Source organism: Bacillus rossius, chromosome 1 (genome assembly GCF_032445375.1).
Source record: "Bacillus rossius redtenbacheri isolate Brsri chromosome 1, Brsri_v3, whole genome shotgun sequence".
Taxonomy (NCBI): domain Eukaryota; kingdom Metazoa; phylum Arthropoda; class Insecta; order Phasmatodea; family Bacillidae; genus Bacillus; species Bacillus rossius.
In genome coordinates this window covers 78112892-78133894 of record NC_086330.1, presented here as the reverse complement: position 1 = coordinate 78133894, position 21003 = coordinate 78112892, and the positions used below count along the sequence as shown (strand labels likewise).

The 21003-nt window shown below is 37.1% G+C and overlaps 1 protein-coding gene across 2 annotated transcripts in view; it reads right to left on the bottom strand.

The window, feature by feature from the left end:
- Positions 1 to 295: 295 nt before the first annotated feature.
- Positions 296 to 21003, bottom strand: part of LOC134538158 (protein disulfide-isomerase) — a 63585-nt gene continuing 42877 nt past the window's right edge. The window contains exons 7-10 of one of the 2 annotated variants that reach the window (XM_063379223.1): positions 19720 to 19890; positions 18874 to 18999; positions 7949 to 8038; positions 296 to 696 (exon numbers count right to left, since the gene is read on the bottom strand). In XM_063379223.1, coding sequence (XP_063235293.1) covers positions 646 to 696; positions 7949 to 8038; positions 18874 to 18999; positions 19720 to 19890 — 438 coding nt within the window. In that variant the 3' untranslated portion in view covers positions 296 to 645. Of the gene's footprint in view, positions 697 to 1455; positions 8039 to 18873; positions 19000 to 19719; positions 19891 to 21003 lie in introns of those variants that run through there. The other variant, XM_063379213.1, reaches the window with a different exon arrangement.

Sequence of the window (21003 nt, the reverse complement as noted above, 5' to 3'; positions counted from 1 at the left end):
AAAAAGAATTCTACATTTAAATATTTACAGCATCTATAATGCTCAAGGTAAAATGCATTTGGTGACGTCACAGAGGGAACTTGTTACATTATTATTCTTACGGAGAGAAAATTCTGCTAACAAAATTGTGCTGTCATATTCATTACAGCAGAGTTCTACTAAAATGGAACTGCATTCAATTTTTATTCCAATACTACGGCATATCCACATAATTTAAGGAAACACTGCAAGAGTAACCAATGCCAAGTCAAAATTTCATAACACATGCAAAAAAAAATGCAGAATGCAGCAAAAATTTGTACCACCGTTAAGTTTTATTTACAAAGAACAAAATTTTTTTCATGTTAACTAAATCTAAACATAGTAAAGTACAAAAAAAAATTAAAAACATAAAACGATTTATATTATTTTATTTTTAAAAAAAAGTTGTGCAACTCATAGTAAGAATATGAATCAGGAGTTGAAAACTGGAATGTGAATGATGAAGACTGTAGAGATGAGTCGTGAAACAAAAGGGTGAAATGAACTGGTCCAGACACAGTGTCGGGCGGGGAGCCGACATCAGTGTGGAAGCACGTCCCCGCCAACCACAGAAGCACAACCTTGCACGCCGCCTGTCCCCCGCGCACTCGAGCACTCGTGCACTCACAGCTCGTCCTTGCGTGGCAGGTCATCATCTTCGTCCTCCTCCTCCGCCTGCACACACGCAAGCCATCGCTCAGTTGCCTTGCCTTGATGCTTGTACGTCTGTTCATATTTTAAATGAGCCTGCTACACCTTTAATTTAGAGTAACAAATGGACATTTACTAGGCCTGTGTCAATATTTTAATTGTTGACTATGAATAAATAAACTATTCGTATTCGTAATTGTCATATTTTCGACGGCTCATAAATCAATAATCAAAATCTATCTAACACCATGTGATACAGAGCACTTTAATTGCTGTGTACATATAGACCAAACAGATGTTGCAACTCAAAAATATATATAAAAATCGTAAATAATGGTTAAAGATTCCAGATGAAATTAGCATAATTATATTTACCTGGCTGCCATTAACAACAAAAAGTTATGAATAACTAGGGTTTAAATATGTAAATATGAGCTCATTCAATCACTAATTTGGGAATACAGCATTTAAAAAAAAAGGTTCAAAATTTTCATTAAATAGTTTGCAATGGATTTCACAGAATTTTGCAGTTCGTGAAAAGTTTTTGGATCAATATGTAGAGTAGCAGGTTGTGAAAAATAAGACAAATAGGAACTGAAATGAAAGGTCGGTTGGTAAGGTTAAGTTGGTTATGTTAACAGCATAATTAAAAAAACGGTCCATAATTTAAATATTTTAACAAACATTTTCTGTATAATTATTGTCAGTTTAAAAATATTTGTCTAATTTTCCGAAGTTGTTACGTGACGTGAAATTTTTTTTGTGGAATTTTAATTCTCATTCTTACTGTTCAAATTTGATATTTGTATTTGCAAATACCCTGTTTTATCGCATAATCGTTGCACCGATATTTTAGGGCGTCAAAATTTGGATAAAATAACCTCTCACATAAACGTTGCATGATGTTGATAGGCCTGTGCAAATACCAGTTTTTTCATGCGAAGCGAATTGCGAAGCCAAATCGAATAGTAAATAATTTTTTCTGCTGTAATTTTAAATATTGAACTTTGTTACTCTAAAAATTTTTTTAACTACACATATGTAGTTAAACAAGTGAAAACAAAATGCAAGTTACATATTGGTAGGTAATTTTATTAAAATTAGTAATCGATTCAATATACTGACTATTCACAAAACCACATATTGCTACTGAAAGTAAAGTTACAGTAAAACCTTTTTGTTGCGACCCCATTATTGCGACCACCTCTCTATTACAACCCGATTTCAAGGAACCGTGAAATATTGCCGAAAATCCGAAGAAAATCTGACAGAAAATAAGTTTCTTGTGGTGAGTAGCGTGTTACTGCGTTTCTCTTGCCGAGTGCTTTCTGTCGACCGCTTTCAGCGCTTAACAACCCCAATTCCACGTCCCTTTGCCGGCAGGGTGCAGATAAAGGTTTTTGTGGCAACGTGTTTACGTTTAGCTTTTTGCGAGTGTCTAGTGTGGTAGTTAAGGCAAAGCTACCTGCTGGATTTCTCTTGATTTTGATTATTATCGGTTGACAATACACAGCGACCGACTGGATGCACACCCGCCTCGACTTGTTTTAACTGCCGCAGCGATGTTTATTTTGACAGCTCAAGCAATTATCTTTTCCCGTGGGTTGATAGAAAAAGGTCGCTTCACCCAGCATAAAAAAAAAAGGCTACGCCACTTATTCCCCGCGCAGGAAACACACTGGCTGCCGTCTGTCTTCCCCGCATTTATCTTTCTTCTAACATTCCACGTCTCGCCTCTCGCGCGAGTAATAACTAGGGCCACGATTATATGGTGAATCGCAAAATCGCGAAATTTTCCGCGAATTTATATGAAAAATGCGAAAAAAGCAATTTTTAAGAAAAACCGCTAAATAACACCGAAATTACACAATACAAGTCTCTTATATTTTAATGTGAAAAGCTTGATAGTCAAGACTTGCCCGGGTCCTGGTTGATAAGCTGGAAAAATTTCCTGCCTTGCATTTCTACATGCTTCCTCTAATCAGCTTTAGGGTGCCGTCTGGTCAGCATGTGTTAGTGAAGCGGGATGATAAGAGCGACGCTCAATGGTAGTTTTAGCGCGGTAAAACCTCTAAGTGCAAGGCTCTGAACTGGCGCGCAGTCATCTCGTTCCCGTCAGATAACTGTGAAATTTGAGCGGTGACCGTAAAATTATATGGCGGAAAAATAAAGATAAAGGTGTAATGCATTTCCCTCTGATACTTTCAAGAAATTTGTAACGGGTTTTTTACACCTAAAACTTCGAAAACATGCCTTTTAGCCATTTTATCTTAATAGAACCAGTTGGGCATTAACAAATTCTTAAATGCTTTTCGTAAACAGACTCCAGTCGGATATATAGTATAGTTTGGAAATCGCGTAGGTTTTTCGTAGCTGTGCGCAGCACACGACTGTAGTTGCCATGCGTCACGCGCCGAGAATGTTGTCTGGCAGGAAGGGCAAGTATAGTTCATTTGCGGCAAAAATGAATACTTTTACGGCCCTGCTAAATTTTTCCATTAAAGAAATTTTGAAGTTTCAGTGATTTTCCAGCAGAAATAATGTTGTGTAACTAACAAACAAATTGTATCCAAACAATTAACGGTAAATGGCTGTCGCGGGGGCTCTTAAAAATTTTTCATTTTACCAGAAATGGACTATAACAAACCTTGCTTTCGTTGCACGCAGTTTGGGGAAGGGGAGGAAGGATGTTGACAGTTTCACATGCCAAAGGACGTTGAGTGAGGAGGGGGAGAGAGACACGATGGTTTGCATGCCTGGGAGGGATGAACCTTGAAGTCTGGCCAAGGGAAGGAGAGGTAAGCCGTATGACGTCATGCATCCGCCGCCTGTGCTGCCGCCAGCCTGTCTAGACGATATTCCAGCGCTCCCATTTACGTTGCACAAGCTACTGGTGCCGTATTTTTAAAGGAAATATCCCATTAATTTTTTGTTATTCTTACATGAACATTATTGGAAGTATTAAAGCCAACACAAAAATACGCTGTGTGTTAAAATGAACAGATTTTAATGATCTTTCATTTCGTTTTTTTTTTATTTTTTTTTCTTCTGATTTTCACATTTTGGTCAAAATGTCCAATTTTTTGACGATTCTCGAGAATGTATTCGTAAAATCACTGCTTCGTTAAATCCAGGGTTCGTGAAATCGGGGTTCTAGTGTATTTAACTACGGCAAGCAGAAAACGTACATGTAAACTAACCAGTAAAAATAAACTGTCTATTGACATATTTTCTTTAGAGGTGGCCTGTAGGGCGACGGACTTGTCATGAAGGTTGAAGTGGGTTTAAAGCAAAGCCGTCTAGAATTGTGAGTGACACAGCATCCTGCCATTGTACGGCTGGTTTCTTAGCGAGTAGCGGTTTGGGTCTTAGCGAGTAGCGAGTAGCGGTTTGGGAGGGGGGGGGGGGGGGGGTGTTGAAATCAAATTAAAATTTCGGAAAACATCTATTACGACCGTATTCCTGGGAACCGAGAGGGGTTTTTCAGAGAGGTTTGACTGTAGGTTGGAGTAACTAAAACGGGACATTTAGGTTACAGTAATTAAAACTGTATATTTCCGTCAAGTTTGAATTAATAAACTTTTGGTTTGCACAGTAAATGGGCATACATAGATGGCACCATTTTTATTTCAAACAAATTTAGCGTCGCAAAGTAATTTACCTCATAGCGTTTTTAGTTTCACATTACTGGAGTTGCATTTCACAACGTCGTCATTCCCTTTTGTGAAATAATGCCATACTTCACTCTTTCTTCTTTTGGGCGTATTTTCTGAGTTTAAATCAGTCACAATCTCCGGTCCGCTAATTACCAGTATCTTTTCGTGGTTTTTAAAAACTTAACAAGCGCAGACCATTGTGTCAAGAGGCAATATCGATTGTTCCAAAGTAAGGATCGATTGTCTACTCGCGCACGCTATTAGTCGGTAGTGGAATTATTCTAAACCTGCGAAACTTTAAAATGTATTTGAATCGATTCACATTTGCGAAGCTTCGCACAGGCCTAGTTGTTGGTCCCGCTATTAGATTCAGAACGCTTTGTGTAGGTATTTTTTCCGCATAAAACGATGTATTTGAAAGTAGAAATCTAATATTTATTTGGATTTACCACTTACTTATTTAATTAATGGAAATACAAAATTATCTGATGTATAAACTTTCTTTTAAAGACATTTTTTAACGTTGTTCGTCTGCGTCGCTGCGATGTACCGCTTATAAAAATGTAGCCAGCGCTAGTAGGCATCATTCATGTTTGGTTATGTTGCTCCCCGTATAGAGTGTGCACAAGTAGTTAAATATCAATATCTCACTGATTGCATGCAACGCGCGCTCTCTGTCGAGTGCCGAGTTAACTACAATCGATGGCCCGCGCTCTTTCGTGGTGTGTACTACAACAATAGTTTGCATTTGTTCTGGCTTGCATTTTGTTTTAGTGTTGCAATCTATTTTACGAAAAATGTGAATATTTTTTTTAAATTTCGTATTTCCAAATTAGTGATTGATTGAGTTTATATTTACATATTTAAACTCTAGTTATTCACGAGTAGGGATGGGGCGACCGAATCCAATATCCGCCGAATCCGCCGAATCCTAGGGATTCGAAGATTCGGCGGGTCTGATATAGGATTCGTCAAAGGATTCGGTTTTTTACTATTTACGGAAAAAAAATACAGTAAAACTTGCTTACGAGGTCCCGCATAGTAGGTTTTTCCTTATAAAGCGTTTAAATTGCTGAGGTCTCATCATTTACGCCATTAAATGTGTGTGATAAAGATCGTTAAAATTTTTTCTGAAACTTCCTGTCTCAAGTAATGGCGCACGTAAATATGAAGAAAAGACAAATGAACAACAACATACGAAGAAATATGGATGATGTACCATAACTACAGTACAAACCCAATATATATTTTAAGATAATTACCATAATAAGAACAATATTCTTTGTAGAATACCATAATTACTACAGAAGCATGATAGCTACCATATTTGCACAATAGTTACCGTAACAACCGAGATGTATATTTACCGTGATAGTAATGTATTATTTATTTATGACATATTAAATTAAAGAACATTGTTGAAAAAAAAAAAAGGATGTTAAACTTTGATATGTATGGTTGGCACATTTTGCTAAGAAATAATGTGATGTGAAAGAATGCAGTATTACTACGAAAAGTGAAAATGGTACTCGTGGATTTTTAGGTTATGGCAGTCTCTTTCGTTTTTCAGTAATATTTGCCGAAAATTAACAAGCGTACTGTATCGGAAGTCGGCAGAAATGCCGATTCAACTAAATATTGGCAAAATCGGCTTCTTCAATACAGCTCTACATTTAATGACATGAGTAAACATATTTCAGACTTCAGGATATTGAAAAAGACTTTAATTTCCATGTAGGTTAATGTGTGTGTGTTTTTTTTGCAAGTGTAAATTGAATGAAGTAAAATGCTTTTATTTTTATTACTTTCAATTGATTAAACTTTAATGACCAGTTACAGATATTTATGACACTAATTTTGAGGTTAAGCAATTTTACTAAAGCATTCCAGCCAAGCAGGTTGCCAGCGAGAGAAGCTTCTCTTCTGCTGGAAACACTATCTTCAATCGTAGAGCTAATTTAACTCCTGAACGTGCAGAACAAATTATTGTTCTGCATGATAGATTAAAGAACATAATTTAATACTCTGTGACAATCTCTCAGAATTATTGTGCTGAAAAGTGGAAATGTTGAAACAATGTGAATGTACTTCTCAATCAACATGATTTTTGGTGCTAAGTTTGTTGAAGCTCAGTAAGGACTCCAGAAAAATTGACAAGGATGAAATTATTCCAAAGATGTGTTACATTTACACAAACATATACTTGGTTATGTTAGTTGGATGATATCAGTTACTAATGAACCAATGGAAACAGGTAAGATTCAATGGAAAAAAATATTTTTTTTCTAGCAGTGCAAAATGTAAACACACACTGTAAATAGTTACCCAAAATTAATAAGCCCACTTCATTTTAATACTTTATTCAAACATTATACTAAGTTTAAGATAAAAATAATTTACCAAAAGTGTAACTGTACCACAAATGCTCGAGCTCGGCTCGAAGTAAAATTCTTAGGCTCGCAGACCTCTAGCTTATTTATAGAAAAAATCCTAACCGCTAATCTGTACTAAAACGGAAATTTCTCAAGAAAAAATGTTTGTCTTTATATACACTTATACCAGAAATGTACCAAACTACATGTGATAAAGTCAAGGGACTTTTAGTGCAAGCAGAATACATCTCACTTACATTAGATATGTGAACATCATCTGTTAAAAGATTCGGGTTTGGGTTCGAGATTCGGCAATTCCAGTCGAGGATTTGAGTTAGGATTCGGATTCGAGGAAATCAGGATTCGCCCCATCCCTATTCACGAGTTTTTGTTGTTAATGGCAGCTAGGTAAATTGAATTTTAATTCAGCAATATTATAACCACAATTTTTGCTAATTTTATCTTGCATCTTAAACCATTATTTACGTTTATTTATATACTTTTAGAGTCACAACGTCTGTTTCGTAATAGATACGTACAGCAGGTAAGCTACTTCTGAATCACATGATGCTAGATTGATTGTGACTATCAATTTATACGCTGTTGAAACTATGATGATTACTTATTTTCATTCCCATATCAATGAAGTGTCCGTGTTTTGTGGTGTTTTAGTCCACAGTTGTTAATTTTTTATTTTGATTTTTTCCCACTTTGGTACGTGTGACAAAAAAGATACAAATAAGAATTAGTTTTTAAGTTTGAAATAACAAATTTTGATGTTTTGAGTAGTTTGATTTATTTCATTACTGTTTAGTGACATTAGCAGAAAAAAAAAACCTTAATACTTCTTGCATGTTTAAAACATCGCTTACTGTCCATGTTTTTGATTATGAAGTCCCATTAAACATAAAAACGGGTATTTATATACCGCACAAATGACAATCTCACCAGTGAACGTTGGTATATGACAAACTCATGAGGTATACTATGCCAAGTATTCATAAGCAAACGAATATTCGTTATTTCAAACTATTGTTATTCGAGGTCAAATTGAATACAAATAGTTTATTCTTTGTATTTGTATTCGTTAATTTGAATATTTGTACAAGGCTACTTTTCAAGCATTTCAAATACTTTCCCAAACAACTCAAACTTCTCTGACTTCCCAGAATGTGGACACCCTGCTCACAATGGATATGTGTACCAGTAAGTGTGAGCCAGCACAGCACAGCACAGCACAGAACTCACCTCCTCTGGGGGCGCCTGACCGTACTCTCCTCCTGTCTCCAGGAACTTGGACAGCCCCTCGAGCGTGCGCTCCCCGCTGTACTCTATCACCTGTTGCACACCACACACACTGGTCAAGGAGTACAGTACACACAAGCACCAAACAACTGTTTCTCCTCTGCCTTTTTTTTTTGTACTTTGCTACCAAATTTGTTCAAGTCTTTCAAGAACTATTCAGGGACACAGACAAGACATTCCAGGATTCAAGTTTTTACTTTTATATCAATAATTATTACATTAACAATGATATCTTCTCAGTGTTATGTGGATATGAACAGGTCATATGAAAAAAGGATGGTCCTGAATTTAAGTGATAAAAAAATGTACACTTGACTTACAGGGTTTGTCCGGAAAGTAATAGGACTGATTTTCTTCCACCGCGACTGTACTTCGGAGCGTGCGCGCACCGACTGGATTCGGTAGAGGGGGTTTCTAGCTAACGAACAAGCGGCTGGTCAGTTGTCTCCGAGCAGCTGGAGAGTCAGGACAGGCTTTTTCGCGCAACGTGTTTCTGTGAGTGGTGCAAGCCGAAAATGCAGCATTCGTTAGAGCAGAGGTACGCGATTAAATTCTGTGTGAAACTCGGTAAATCTGCGACAGAGACGTTTGATATGATCAAGCAGGCTTACCCAGATGATGCTTTAGCAAGAAGTGGTGTGTTTCGGTGGCACAAGGCTTTTTCGGAGGGCCGGGAAGAGGTCGCAGATGAAGACTGTGCTAGAAGACCTTCGACTTTGACAAACCCCGACAATGTGACTCATGTGCGCAAAGTTTTGAACTCAGACCGTCGACTGAGTATTCATTTAATTGCCCAGATGTTAAATTTACCAAAATCTGTGGTTCATGACATTGTGACGGAGCATTTGAACATGCGCAAGGTGTGCGCGAAGATGGTCCCAAAAGTGCTCACTGACGACCAGAAATTGCGGCAAGCGGAAGTGTGCCAAAAAATTTGAACATGTGTGAAAGTGACCCCCAATTTTTGAATAACGTAATCACAGGTGACGGGTCATGGATCTTTGAGTATGATCCCGAGACAAAGAGGCAATCTTCCGAGTGGCACACGCCGGCGTCTCCTCGCCCAAAAAAGGGAAGAATGAGCAAATCCAAAGTGAAAACGATGCTCATTGTCTTTTTTGACATCAAAGGCATTGTCTACCATGAATGGACAAACCGTCAACGCCAAGTTTTACGTGGAAGTGCTCAAGAGACTCAAACGAAGGGTCAATCGGGTCCGACAAGACATCGCAGCCGACTGGAAGTAGCACCACGACAACGCCCCGGCTCACACCGCCTTTCTTGTGAACAGCTACCTGACCAAGGCCGGCATCCCAACGCTTCCGCAGCCGGCCTACAGCCCAGATGTGTGCCGCCCCCCCCACCCCCCGGACTTCTTTTTGTTTCCTCGCTTGAAAAGGCCGATGAAAGGCGAGCATTTTGAGACGACAGAGGGGATCCAAGCAGCTTGCACCGCGGCTCTCAAGGCTATTCCGGAGAATGCCTTACGTGACGCCTTCAATGCTTGGAAATTGCGGTGGTAGAAGGAGCCTACTTTGAATGTTTTTAAAGAATTGTAACGATTGGCTCAATAAATTTTTTTAAATGACTCAGTCCTATTACTTTCCAAACAAATCCTGTATATGCAGACATTTCACAAATATATCAAAGAAACAAAATGTATACCAAACAAACCCAAATAGAGGTAGTCATTTTTACTAAAAAATAAATAAATAAACTCGCTTACGAAAACAGGGGTTGGCCTGAAATTGCGCTCTAAGAAAAATTATAAAGAACAAAAGCGTGATATGGTATATATACTTGACCATCCATAAAACAGCGTTAAAATAACTTTTTACATTGCCTTACCATATGTCTTGATGACCTTTATTTAATGTATTGCATTAAAATCAATTTACGTACGTGCATATTTTTTCTTCATCAACAAATGGGAGAAAAATGTAAACAGAATATTGGTGAAATTGGTACAGGATATGTTGCATTGTTTATAACTGTTTGCAAGTCTGAAAAAAAAACAAGTACCTACATGGGTTTGTCTGTGTTTGTTTAAGGGACGCACCCTATGAAATATTATTTCTCATGTTGGTGTACTTATTTATACTTCATAATATTATTGTTATAACGTTAACCTCAATTGTATGTTAGACACGTTGTGAAAAACAGAATTTTATGTTTCAGTTTATTGTAGGATTTACAATTATCTATCTGTTCTTTGTGATAGTGTCAAAAAGCATGTCATATCCTGATCTTAGGTTCCAAAACAAGGAATACACCCCTGATAGTAATTACAACCTCTAAGTTGTACACTATGTCAAACAGACCAACAACTTTGCAGTAGCATGCCAATACAGGTTCTGTGAGAATAATATGCCATGCAAAGGATGTAGAAAAACTAGTTGGTGTAAGTGATTCTAATGTAGAAGAAAAATTAATTAATAATTATTTGGGTAGAGGGGACATCTAAAAGTAGGGGCAGTCTCAATTCAGGGTTATATGATATATACCTTAAAAAACATGTATATTTTATCTTAAATTTTACAAAGTTGCAAAGTTATATTCATACATGACACATTTGTAATGTCCAAACTGAGGAGTTGCAAGTTTTGTTAGTTGGTAATATGTAGCCTTATTTTGTTTACATTTTCTTGATGTAGGCAATCGTAGAAGATTGTATTGGTAAAACACGATATTTTTATATAAATAATTTTTTTTTTTTGGAATGAACAAGATAGTCATCATAAAATGTAAGTTCTAAAACACGTCAATAGGCGAACGTGTGTACAAACGTGCGAAATGCATATTTATTTCCGATTGTACCATCTCTGTCTCTTGTTCATTATTTACTGTACTTCATACTCAAATTTTAATTCATAAGTTAGAATCGAACTAATATATTACTTGTAGTTATTGAATAATAATATGGACAGCATGGAAGAAAAGTTAATAATTGATGTGGCAGGCACTCAAAGTCAACAAGTAAATAAGGATAAAGGGAGAAGTTTTGGTGCTAATTTAAATACCGTATTTACTCGTGTATAGTGCGCACCACGATTTTTGCAACAAATTCCAAAGAAAAAATTTATTTTTTTCCCATAAATAAATTTTACTAACATTTTGTGGTACCTGTATGTGTGAAACAAATGATAATTTAAATTGATGTGTAGTGATGCGTCAGGAAAATACTTAAACTCTGCTGTGTAGACGGAAGATTATGAAGCGCTGTATCATCACAACTGGTACGTGGGAGGGAGGGAGGGAGACAGGCAGGAACGGGACGCGGAGGACTAGATGACTCACCGGTAGCAGCTGCGACGTGGAAGCGAAGGAAGTGGGAGGGGGAATGGCGACAACATTCTTTCTCTCTCTTTTATTTTACTAGCTGCGCTGGCTTTCTGTAGAGGGGGAGGTCTAAAAATAAACAAGAGACGTGCAAGCTTGCGCGCACGTGTGTGTGTGTGTGTGTGTGTGTTGTGAGTGTGTGTGTGTGTGTGTGTGAGAGAGAGACCAGGTTGCGTGCGTGGGGGGGGGGGGGGGGTTGTGTGTGTGTGTGTGTGTGTGTGAAAGAGAGGCCTTGTTGCTTGTGCGTATGTGTGGGGGCTGGCCAGAAACGTCACCCATCACCCGGCAGTTAACGACTTCCACTCCTCCTCCCCGCCACACCCCCCCCCCCCCCTTTTTTTTTTTTCGTGTATAGCACGCATCCTTATTTTTTTCCTTTACTTGAGGGGAAAAAAGGGCGCGCGATACACGAGTATATACGGTAAATAATTTTTAAATATGCCAAGAAAACAGTTCACTCGCAGTAAAACGAAGGTACAGCGTTTCATAAAATAATGTGTGCGACTGGTAGAAGACGGAAGATAAGAAAAAAAAATCACAGTAGAAAGCTTTCCGGGGACATAAATATGGCAAATACTTGGAAATTGAGAAGTGCGTAGTACACTATGTTAGGGAGGAACAAAACTAAGAATTTCCAATAACAAGAGAAGTGATCCAGTTAAAAGCTTTTGAAGTGGCAAAAAAATTAATGTTCCACTGCGAAAATTCAAAGATAGTATTGTCTAGTGTCAGCGCATGATGATGCATAATGGTTTTGCACTCAAGAGGCAAATTATTACTTGCTCAATGCTTTCCAAATGACTGTGAGGAACTATTGATTGCATACCAGTGTTTCATATTAAAATAGAAAAAAGAACATGACTATCTCTTCAGCCAAATAGGAAATACTGATGAGAGACTTGTCTACATCACATGTCAACCAACTGCACAGTAAATGAGAAGAGTTCAAGTCTGTTGTCAGTAAAACTACAAATGAAAAATTGAGGGCGACTGTATTTTTTAAGTGTTTCAGCTGATGGTATGAAACTGAGATCATTTGCAATTCTGTAAAAAAATTAGTCCACGGATAAACTGCCTCCACCAAGTTTTATTTGTATGTCAAGAAACCGGCTGGATGACAGTTCTCTGGTAGAATGGCTTTAAGGCTGGAATGTGAGACCTGGAGCAATGCTTCGCAAAAGGGGAATGTTAGTATGGGATTTGTTCAAGGGACATCTAACTGAAGCAGTTAAGAATAAGATTAAGTGGCTTTATATTGTTCTGGTTGTTATTCTGGGAGGAGTGACCATCCATTTTCAAGTATTGGATGTTGTAAATAAGCCCTTCCAAGACAATACAGTAGAACCCTGTTATAATGAATCTGAAGGGAGTAGTTTATATGTTCACTATAGAGGGGAAACTTTATATCTGGGAAAACTTTTATATTGGCAATACATACTCAAAAGCAAAATCTTAACTACACATAGGCCTAAGCCAAGAAAAGAACGAATGAAAATACTCAAAGCAACAGTTTTATGAGCAAATGCAGATATATTTTTAAAGCACTATACATGTACAAACTTTCTTTTAATGGTTTTTCAACATCAGTGTATTTTCCTTTTTTTCAGGCGTTTAATAGGTACTCTGTGACGTATTCGCAGCTTGAGAAAGAAGATTGTTAGCTTGTTTTATATTGTAGTTAATGTGGATGTTTTAATTCCCAGTTCCTTTGCTATTAACACGTGCGGGACAGTTGGGTTCAGTCTACCTTTTCAATAATGTCCAGTTTATCTCGCACATATAATGCCTTACGTTTTTTACCGCGTTTTTCACCCTTTTTTATGTACGTATTTCTTATTGAAGCAAATTTGCAGCTTAATAAAACAAAATTCTTTTTACCGTCAAAAGTAAATAAACGAAAAATAACGAGTCTGGCGCATCAAAGATCACTACGTATCATTTAGTATCGCAGTTGCTAAAGCTGGAACAAAATTTTCTCACTTTCTATGGAAAAATTTAGTCCACAGAGTTCTATCTAGTGGTAGTCTTACGAACCTTACTCGATCAAAATGTCCGAAACGTGAACGATAAAAATGAGACGTAAAAATATTGAATTTACTGCTATAATGTACATATGTATGTGTGTGGCGGTAATTTATTTTTAATTTTGATAACATATTAAATGTACAAGCGTTCGCACATTCTTTAACTATGCAGGGAAAACTATTTTTTATTTTCACCAAACTGATCACCATTTCTGGCTACACGTAGCCTACCAAGGCCACTTGAATACGACTTGTTTATGAAATGAACAGTGGACAATCGAGTAGCGTATTGCGGAGAAAAACTTCAATGTGATCCAGAATAGACGTTTTATGAAAACACTTGTAATTATATGAAAATATTTGAGATAAATGTGCATTATGTCGGCAAAATTTGTTCGTGGTACGCGGGAAAACGTATCAACATTGACGAAAAATGTGCGCTATATCCAATAAATTAATACATAACCTCACATCATTTTTCCGGGACCGAGATGGAAATTCACAATAAACGGGAATTCATTATAGGCGGGTTCACTATAAACGGGTTCTACTGTATTCATCAACTATACACTGAGTGGTGCAGTGAGGCTTGCTCACAGATACCTACAGGTACCATCCAGAAGCCATCAGCTAGCAAAATGATGGAGTGGATTTAACAGCTTGGAGATCCATCAGTTCAAAATCCATCGTGAGAGGATTTAAGAAGTGTACGGAAAATATTTTGTGACAAGTTGAAGCCAGCAAAGAAGTTTCAACCAGCAGAAAGAGAAAGAAGCATGAGCTGCAATGATGGAAAAAACTAGTTACTGATAATGTTAAGTTGTTACAAAGTTTTGAGTTTAACAATTGTATTTAAGGAAACACTTTTGTATTCTGAAGTGTGACCAAAAATTTCCCAAGAAGTACATTACATTATTTGTAAGCAAGTAAATTTTTTTTTGTTTTAAAATCTACTATCCCCCCCCCCCCCCCCAAAAAAAATATTAAACTGAAAAGCAATAGGCCGACTTATATGTGAGTCAGCTTATATTCTGGACATTACAGTATATGGTGTTGATCAGAACCTGAAGCAAAATTGGAAAGGTGCAGAAAGCAGTTCCAGATGGCTGCCAATTGCGAAAAATTGACGTATTTCAAAGCTAAGACGACTCCTACATTTTATCTGCAAAGTATTGGATAGCATATCTAGTAAAACGCAGATGTACGCTTTAGTAAATTGCAATGGACACTATACATCTGCGAATTGTGATTTTTCCTTTCGAATCGAATTCGAATCGAATTTCAAAAAAATTCACGAGTTTCGAATTTTTTTCGAATCGAATTTGAGAATATAAAAAGAAAATTTAAAAAAGCGGGAAAGTGAAAATAAAGGAAAGACCATAAAAAGTATCACAGTTTACCTTATTTAGCATGTTTGACTTTCAAGGATAAAAATATTAATAAAAATATTACAGCATAAGGAAGTTGTAAAAAAAACAAACAAATTTACCGTTTTTATCACTTAAGCATCGCACATTTTATTCTAAAATCAGGTTTGAAAATTAGGGTTGAGACCGTGGGTGCTACTATTATGCAAAAAAAAACAAAAACACATGTAAAGTAATCCATAAAAACAAAACCTATTCCTGGAAAGTAAGTTTATTTAAAAAATAAAAAGTAGACTTTGCGAGAGCACGCCAAATAATTTAAATTGATGAGTGATGCAATAAAACCATTTTATTCAACGTAAAAAAAAAGAAACCCGTAACAAGAACGTGATTTGTAACTATACGCATAACGATCGTTCTTGACAGAGCGCGCGCGTGCATGCAGTCTGCGAGCTATGGATATCGATCTTCGACTACGTGCGCACACTCTATACGGGAATACAGGAATCAACACAACCAAACTGGCGCTGCTTACGTTTTATAAGCGGTATAAAGCGACTCCCGAAACGTTAAAGATGAAGTTTATAACTTTTAAAAACGTCTTTAAAACACGATTTACACATCAGATTACTTTGTAATAGGATTAATTAAGTTAGTATGCAGTTTTATCAGAACGAACGGCGTAAACTGCGTAAAGCAATAGGCGCGTTGTAAACAACGGGAATTTATTGCATTAGATCAAAATAATGAGGTCAAAACGGGACAGAAATAAAATGGTTCAAATAACGGGAAAACGTAAATAACGGTAACGTAAATAAGGGGTTTCGCTTAGAGCTGGGCGGGATCCCGATTTTTCGGGAAATTTCGGGAATGAATTTTTCCCGAAATTATTTGGGAAAGTAATATTTCCCGAAAATGTACATTGATAATTTTTCTGATAAAATCACTGCGTAACCTATCTTTAGGTGTATTCGTAACGGAACATAAGTTTTCTGTGATTACAGTAGAACCTCATTTTTACGTACCTGAGATATACGAATTTGCGTATTTAACGTATTTTTTTACTGGCACCGTCATTTTCCCTATAGTTTTAATGCATTATTTTCCAGTTTAATGCAAAGCATTTCCCGCAATTAATGTTGCATTAGCGCTCCATTTTATAGCTAACCGTGACACAAGTTTAGACGGAACAATAAAAGTAAAGCGAATTGTGTAAACTGTATTTAGTTTACTTTAATACGTGCGTTTGTGGCCACGGCAATTTCTCAGCTTCGTTTGCCATTGTAAACATTTTTTTTGTGCCACTTGCCAAGGTGTACCATACGGCCATGAGTAAAACGTTTGGTGATGTGAACGTTCAAAGTCTTGTAAATATGGCGTCTTCGTGCATGTTCGGTGATGTTCGTTTTAACGAATAAGAAATATTGCGGAAAGACATTGGCGACACTGATGTATATTACATCGAAATGTATTTGAACGTTCATAAATTTGGTGTTTAGGACAAACGACGGTGAAAGCAAAGATAGGCGTTGAGAGAAACTGTGGTGAAATGTTATTTCTAAATATTTACTTATCGTAAAGTTTGTCACCGATGCTGTTCCACACACAAAACCGAGCGCCAGAGATTCAGGTTCCTTTCTCTACAGAACAAGATATTCAATGTATTTTACTCCGGTTTTAAACGCATTGTGATATTATCTGTGTTGGCGAGTATTTTAGTGTGAAGTTTTTTACATAAGGTGTGTGTGTTTACGTACGTGAATTTCATCATGGAAAGTCGCCACACCAAATTAAAAACTCCTATCTGGTCTTTTTACCAAAAAATGCCAGATAATGTGTCTGCACAGTGTAAACAATGCAAAAAGGTTTTAAAAACCAATTTTGGTAGCACATCTGGGTTGCTTCGACATCTGATGCAACATCCAAATTTGAAAAAAGAACTTGAACAGATAGAAGCAACACGGAAAGGCAGAAATATTGGGGAAAAAACTTTAGAACCAACAAAGAAGCAACTTCGCTTAGACGAAGCTTACAAATGGCCTTCAACACATGAAAGGGCCATTTCACTGACGAACTGTATTGGGGAATGGATAGCTGATGCTATGTTGCCATACAGTACAGTGGAAAATCATAAATTTCAAAAAGTCCTTAAAATTGCTCAACCACTTTATTCAGTGTCATCTCGTAACACTTTTTCAAGAAGAGTAATACCTGAACTGTACAACAAAACAAAGGCAAAAATGTCTGAACATATTGCCAATGCAATAAGTTTATCCAAAATTGCTTCTTTATCATTCACTTGTGATTTGTGGACATCTGCTAGCAACGAAGCATTCATGTCGCTGACATGTCATTTTATTGAAGATTTCGACATGAAGAAGTACTGTTTAGGGTGTTACAGCTTTCCTGGTGGACACACTGGTGACGCAATTAGTGAGAAACTAGTAGAGTGCTTCAATGAATGGGACTTAGAAAATGCAGGGGACAAAGTGGACATGTACATTGTGAGTGATAATGGACAAAACCTTAAGTTGGGACTTTCACTATGCAAACTTAAGTTTACGCAGCTGCAGTGCTTTGCACATACACTGCAGCTTGTATTGCAAGATGGTGTTAAAGTAACATGTGAGATCAAAGAGGTACTGAAAAAGTCACGTTCGATTGTTGGACGATACAAACACAGTGCGCGAGCAACTGAACAGTTGCATCGAATTCAAGAAGAACTAGATCTGCCGGTACTAAACTTGATTCAAGACTGTCAGACAAGATGGAATTCAGAGTTTTTAATGCTGAAGAGATTGTTTGACAACAAGATACCTCTTTCTCATCACTTACCAACACTGAACATGGACAATCTGCAGTTGAGTGAATGGAACCTTATTGACTCTTACATTAATATATTGCAACCATTGTATGATGCTACAACCCAACTTTGTGGTGAACGTTCACCATCAGCATCAATGGTCATTCCGGTCATTTTTTCTCTAAAAAATTGTCTGAAGGCCTACATCAACACCAATGCAAAACAGGGATGGGAGTTTGCAAATGAGGTACTTCTGGCTCTCCAAGCACGATTTCCATGCTACGATCGAAAAGAGCCATACTATACTGAAATGTTAGTAGACCCGAGGTTTAAGGCTGTTGTAATTCCAACGGAAGAAAAACTTTTGGCACGTAACCACCTGGATAAAAAAGTAAAAGAAATCACACAGGCAACGGCACAACCAGGTATTGTTTAATTTATTTGTAGGCCTAGTTATTTTATTTATACAAAAGCCACTATAGCATTGTGTAAGAATGTGGTGTTTCTTTTTTTTCAGTAACAACTGCAGGTACCAGTGAGTTGGCACAGAGTTCTACTTCTCTCTGGAGTGTTTTTGACGAACTTGCTGAGAGCGAATCAAGTAACCAGATCATGTCATCAGAAACTGATTGCTATTTCAGTATGCCTGTTATACAAAGAAGTGATGATCCCCTAAAGTGGTGGAGAGAAAAAGGAAAAGATGCATTCCCTAACGTGTGTAAAGTTGCATTGCAGTATTTAGGCATCCCTGCAACAGAAACAGCAAGTGAACGTGTGTTTTCTTCTGCTGGGAACATTGTATCCCACAAGCGTATGTCCCTTTCCTCAGAACATACAGAGGAACTGGTGTTCATACACGAAAATGGAGGCATTTCATAGTATTCTTTATTTTCAAAATATTTATTTTAATACTATGGCTTTTAAAAGTTAAAATGATATGGTTTTGATAGCCCATTTTTGAAATAAATAAATTTGCTTGGATACATATTGCACTTTTAAATAATTCCCGTTCCCGTCCCGTTTCCCGAGGGAAATCATAGCTTCCCGCCCGAATTTTTCCCGAACCAAAATTACCTATCCCATACAGCCCTAGTTTCGCTGTATAATTTTTGTAAGTGAAAGATGTAATCGTCCATTTACATTACTTTAAAACATTTTGTGTTGGTCGGGGGGAGGGGGGGGGATGTCTTATATTAGTGTATCCGGGCCAGATTTTGCAAGTCGAATTATTGTAAAATGAATTCGATTCGAATTGACGAATCGAATATCAAAAAATTCGAACTCAAATTCGGAAATTTCGAATATTCGCAGAACCCTAATGGACATGGGCAGTACCTTATTTTCTTTTGTGTACAGCTTGATGGTGGGAAAGCTGGTTATCTTTGTGTGCTCCAGCTCATTGGCTGTAGCGTCCATCTTGGCAACAAGCACACTCTCGTTGTCCTTGTACGCCTCCCCCAGCTGTCGAACAAACAAATGATGGTTAACATTTAAGAATTTGAATAGATAAGGCTATATACCACAAAAGTTTCAGACAAAACTTTGCAAAGTATTAAAAACTTGTTTAATATATTGGAAAAATTATATTTTGTAAGGTAAAATTTTGAACAAAAATTGATGTAATATATTTTACTGGTTTATTTAATAAAAAACATAATCTGATAATTTACATTTTTTATTTCTAAGGCAATGTAATTGAAGGACAGCATTTTGGTTTGAACAGTTTTGTAAACATATTGTTTATAAAATTAAATTTTAAGAAGTTTGGCTCTTTTCAGCATTTGCAAATACTTTCATGAAATGCCTTGTTGTTAATAGTAACTGTTACATACAAATAGTTTCTCCTGAGAAATAATAATTGTTGTTAGCATTTAATTTTTTTTTTCTGTCAGAATACCTTCAAATGTAATAATACTGTAAGTAGACAATATTTTATGACCTTAGAAGTATCAAGAAAATGTATTATTAAAAAAATATAAAAACTTATGTTTAACGATGGTATACAAAATAAAAAAATATAATTTTAAAAACCCGGGTAGTATGAATCTGGCAACAGTGTATGCCATTTACTCTGCACTGCAATCTATCCGTGAAACAGACTATCGTAATAAAGCAATTCATGAGCAGCAATACATGGTCCAACACAGAGTGGCCGTGTCAACATTCAGCGAGTCCTCGCACCTGGTCGTAGATGGGGGCTAGCTGCTTGCAGTGGCCGCACCACGGTGCATAGAATTCCACCAGCACATCCTTCTTCGGGTCGTTCACCACCTGGTCGAAGTTGGTCGACACCAACACTTTCACTGGCTTCGCATCCCAGTCCTGTGGCAAGTCTTGGGACAGCAGGTGTTGCTGCAGGCACAAAACACCCGGCCTAGCTCTATATTCTGTCATCAACGCTAACTGCCGACATTGAGCACATAACAAGGCTCATAACAAGGTTTATTTAAAAGTAGAATCAGAAGTTAATTTTGAAATGAATTTTCAACAGGAATATGTCTTTAATCTCAGGTTGGGTGTCACTTCGGCTGAGGATTCAACACTGCTTAAATAAAAATCATAAACTATTCAAGCTACAGAAGTAGAGCAAACTTTGCTCATGGTCGTTACGCATGACTCACCAGGTTAACATTTGCAGTAATAACGTAATGAGCATTGGTGGGGAGTGTCAAATTGAAGTTGGTGAGAACTAACTCTGAAAGTATTAGACAGATTTGCTGGATTTAAACTTTTAAGTTGCTCGTGAGTGAGCACTGAGTTGTGCTAGTTGAGTGGAATAACTATAAAGTTACTAACTTTGGTTTTGGAACCATTAATCACAAAATGCCTACGCAAAAACAGGTTATGTTGGAGAAAAGATAGAAAACAAGCAAAATCACACGAGCAAAAACAATTAATGCAGATAAGTGTTGTAGGTGTCAAATTAGGTAAAAAGTAGCCGAGAGAAATGAGCCAATGGCGAAAAATGAGTCCCCGAATGAGGCGCTAAATTTGCGCTCGAGCAAGCCTCAGTCGTTTATCTACCTTGTGAGAAGCGAAGGGAATTACAGAAAATTATTTGGTAATGGACATGAATATATGCTCTCTGATGATTCTGATGTTGATATGGTCAGTTGAGCCAGTGGTTGTGAATGATGGCCCAAGTTTGAAGTGGTCTGGTATCGCAATTTTTCTGGCGTAACCACCTGACCGTCAAAAAGGCAAGACATTTATTGAATTCATGTCAAAAAGTAAAGCCCCATCAATTATGTTAAATTATTTTATTTATTTCATACAAAAAATTCCTGTTCAGCACAATGGAAATTCATGAAACACACCCTTGGTAGATGAAGTCCAAAATACAGCCTACCCAAATTTTTTTTAACCACCTTTACTCTCACTGACAAAGTTTAACATTACATCCAACTTGAGTATTTTTAGTCCTGCCTTTTTTTTTAATGTACAAGTGTGAACCTATTTACCTTT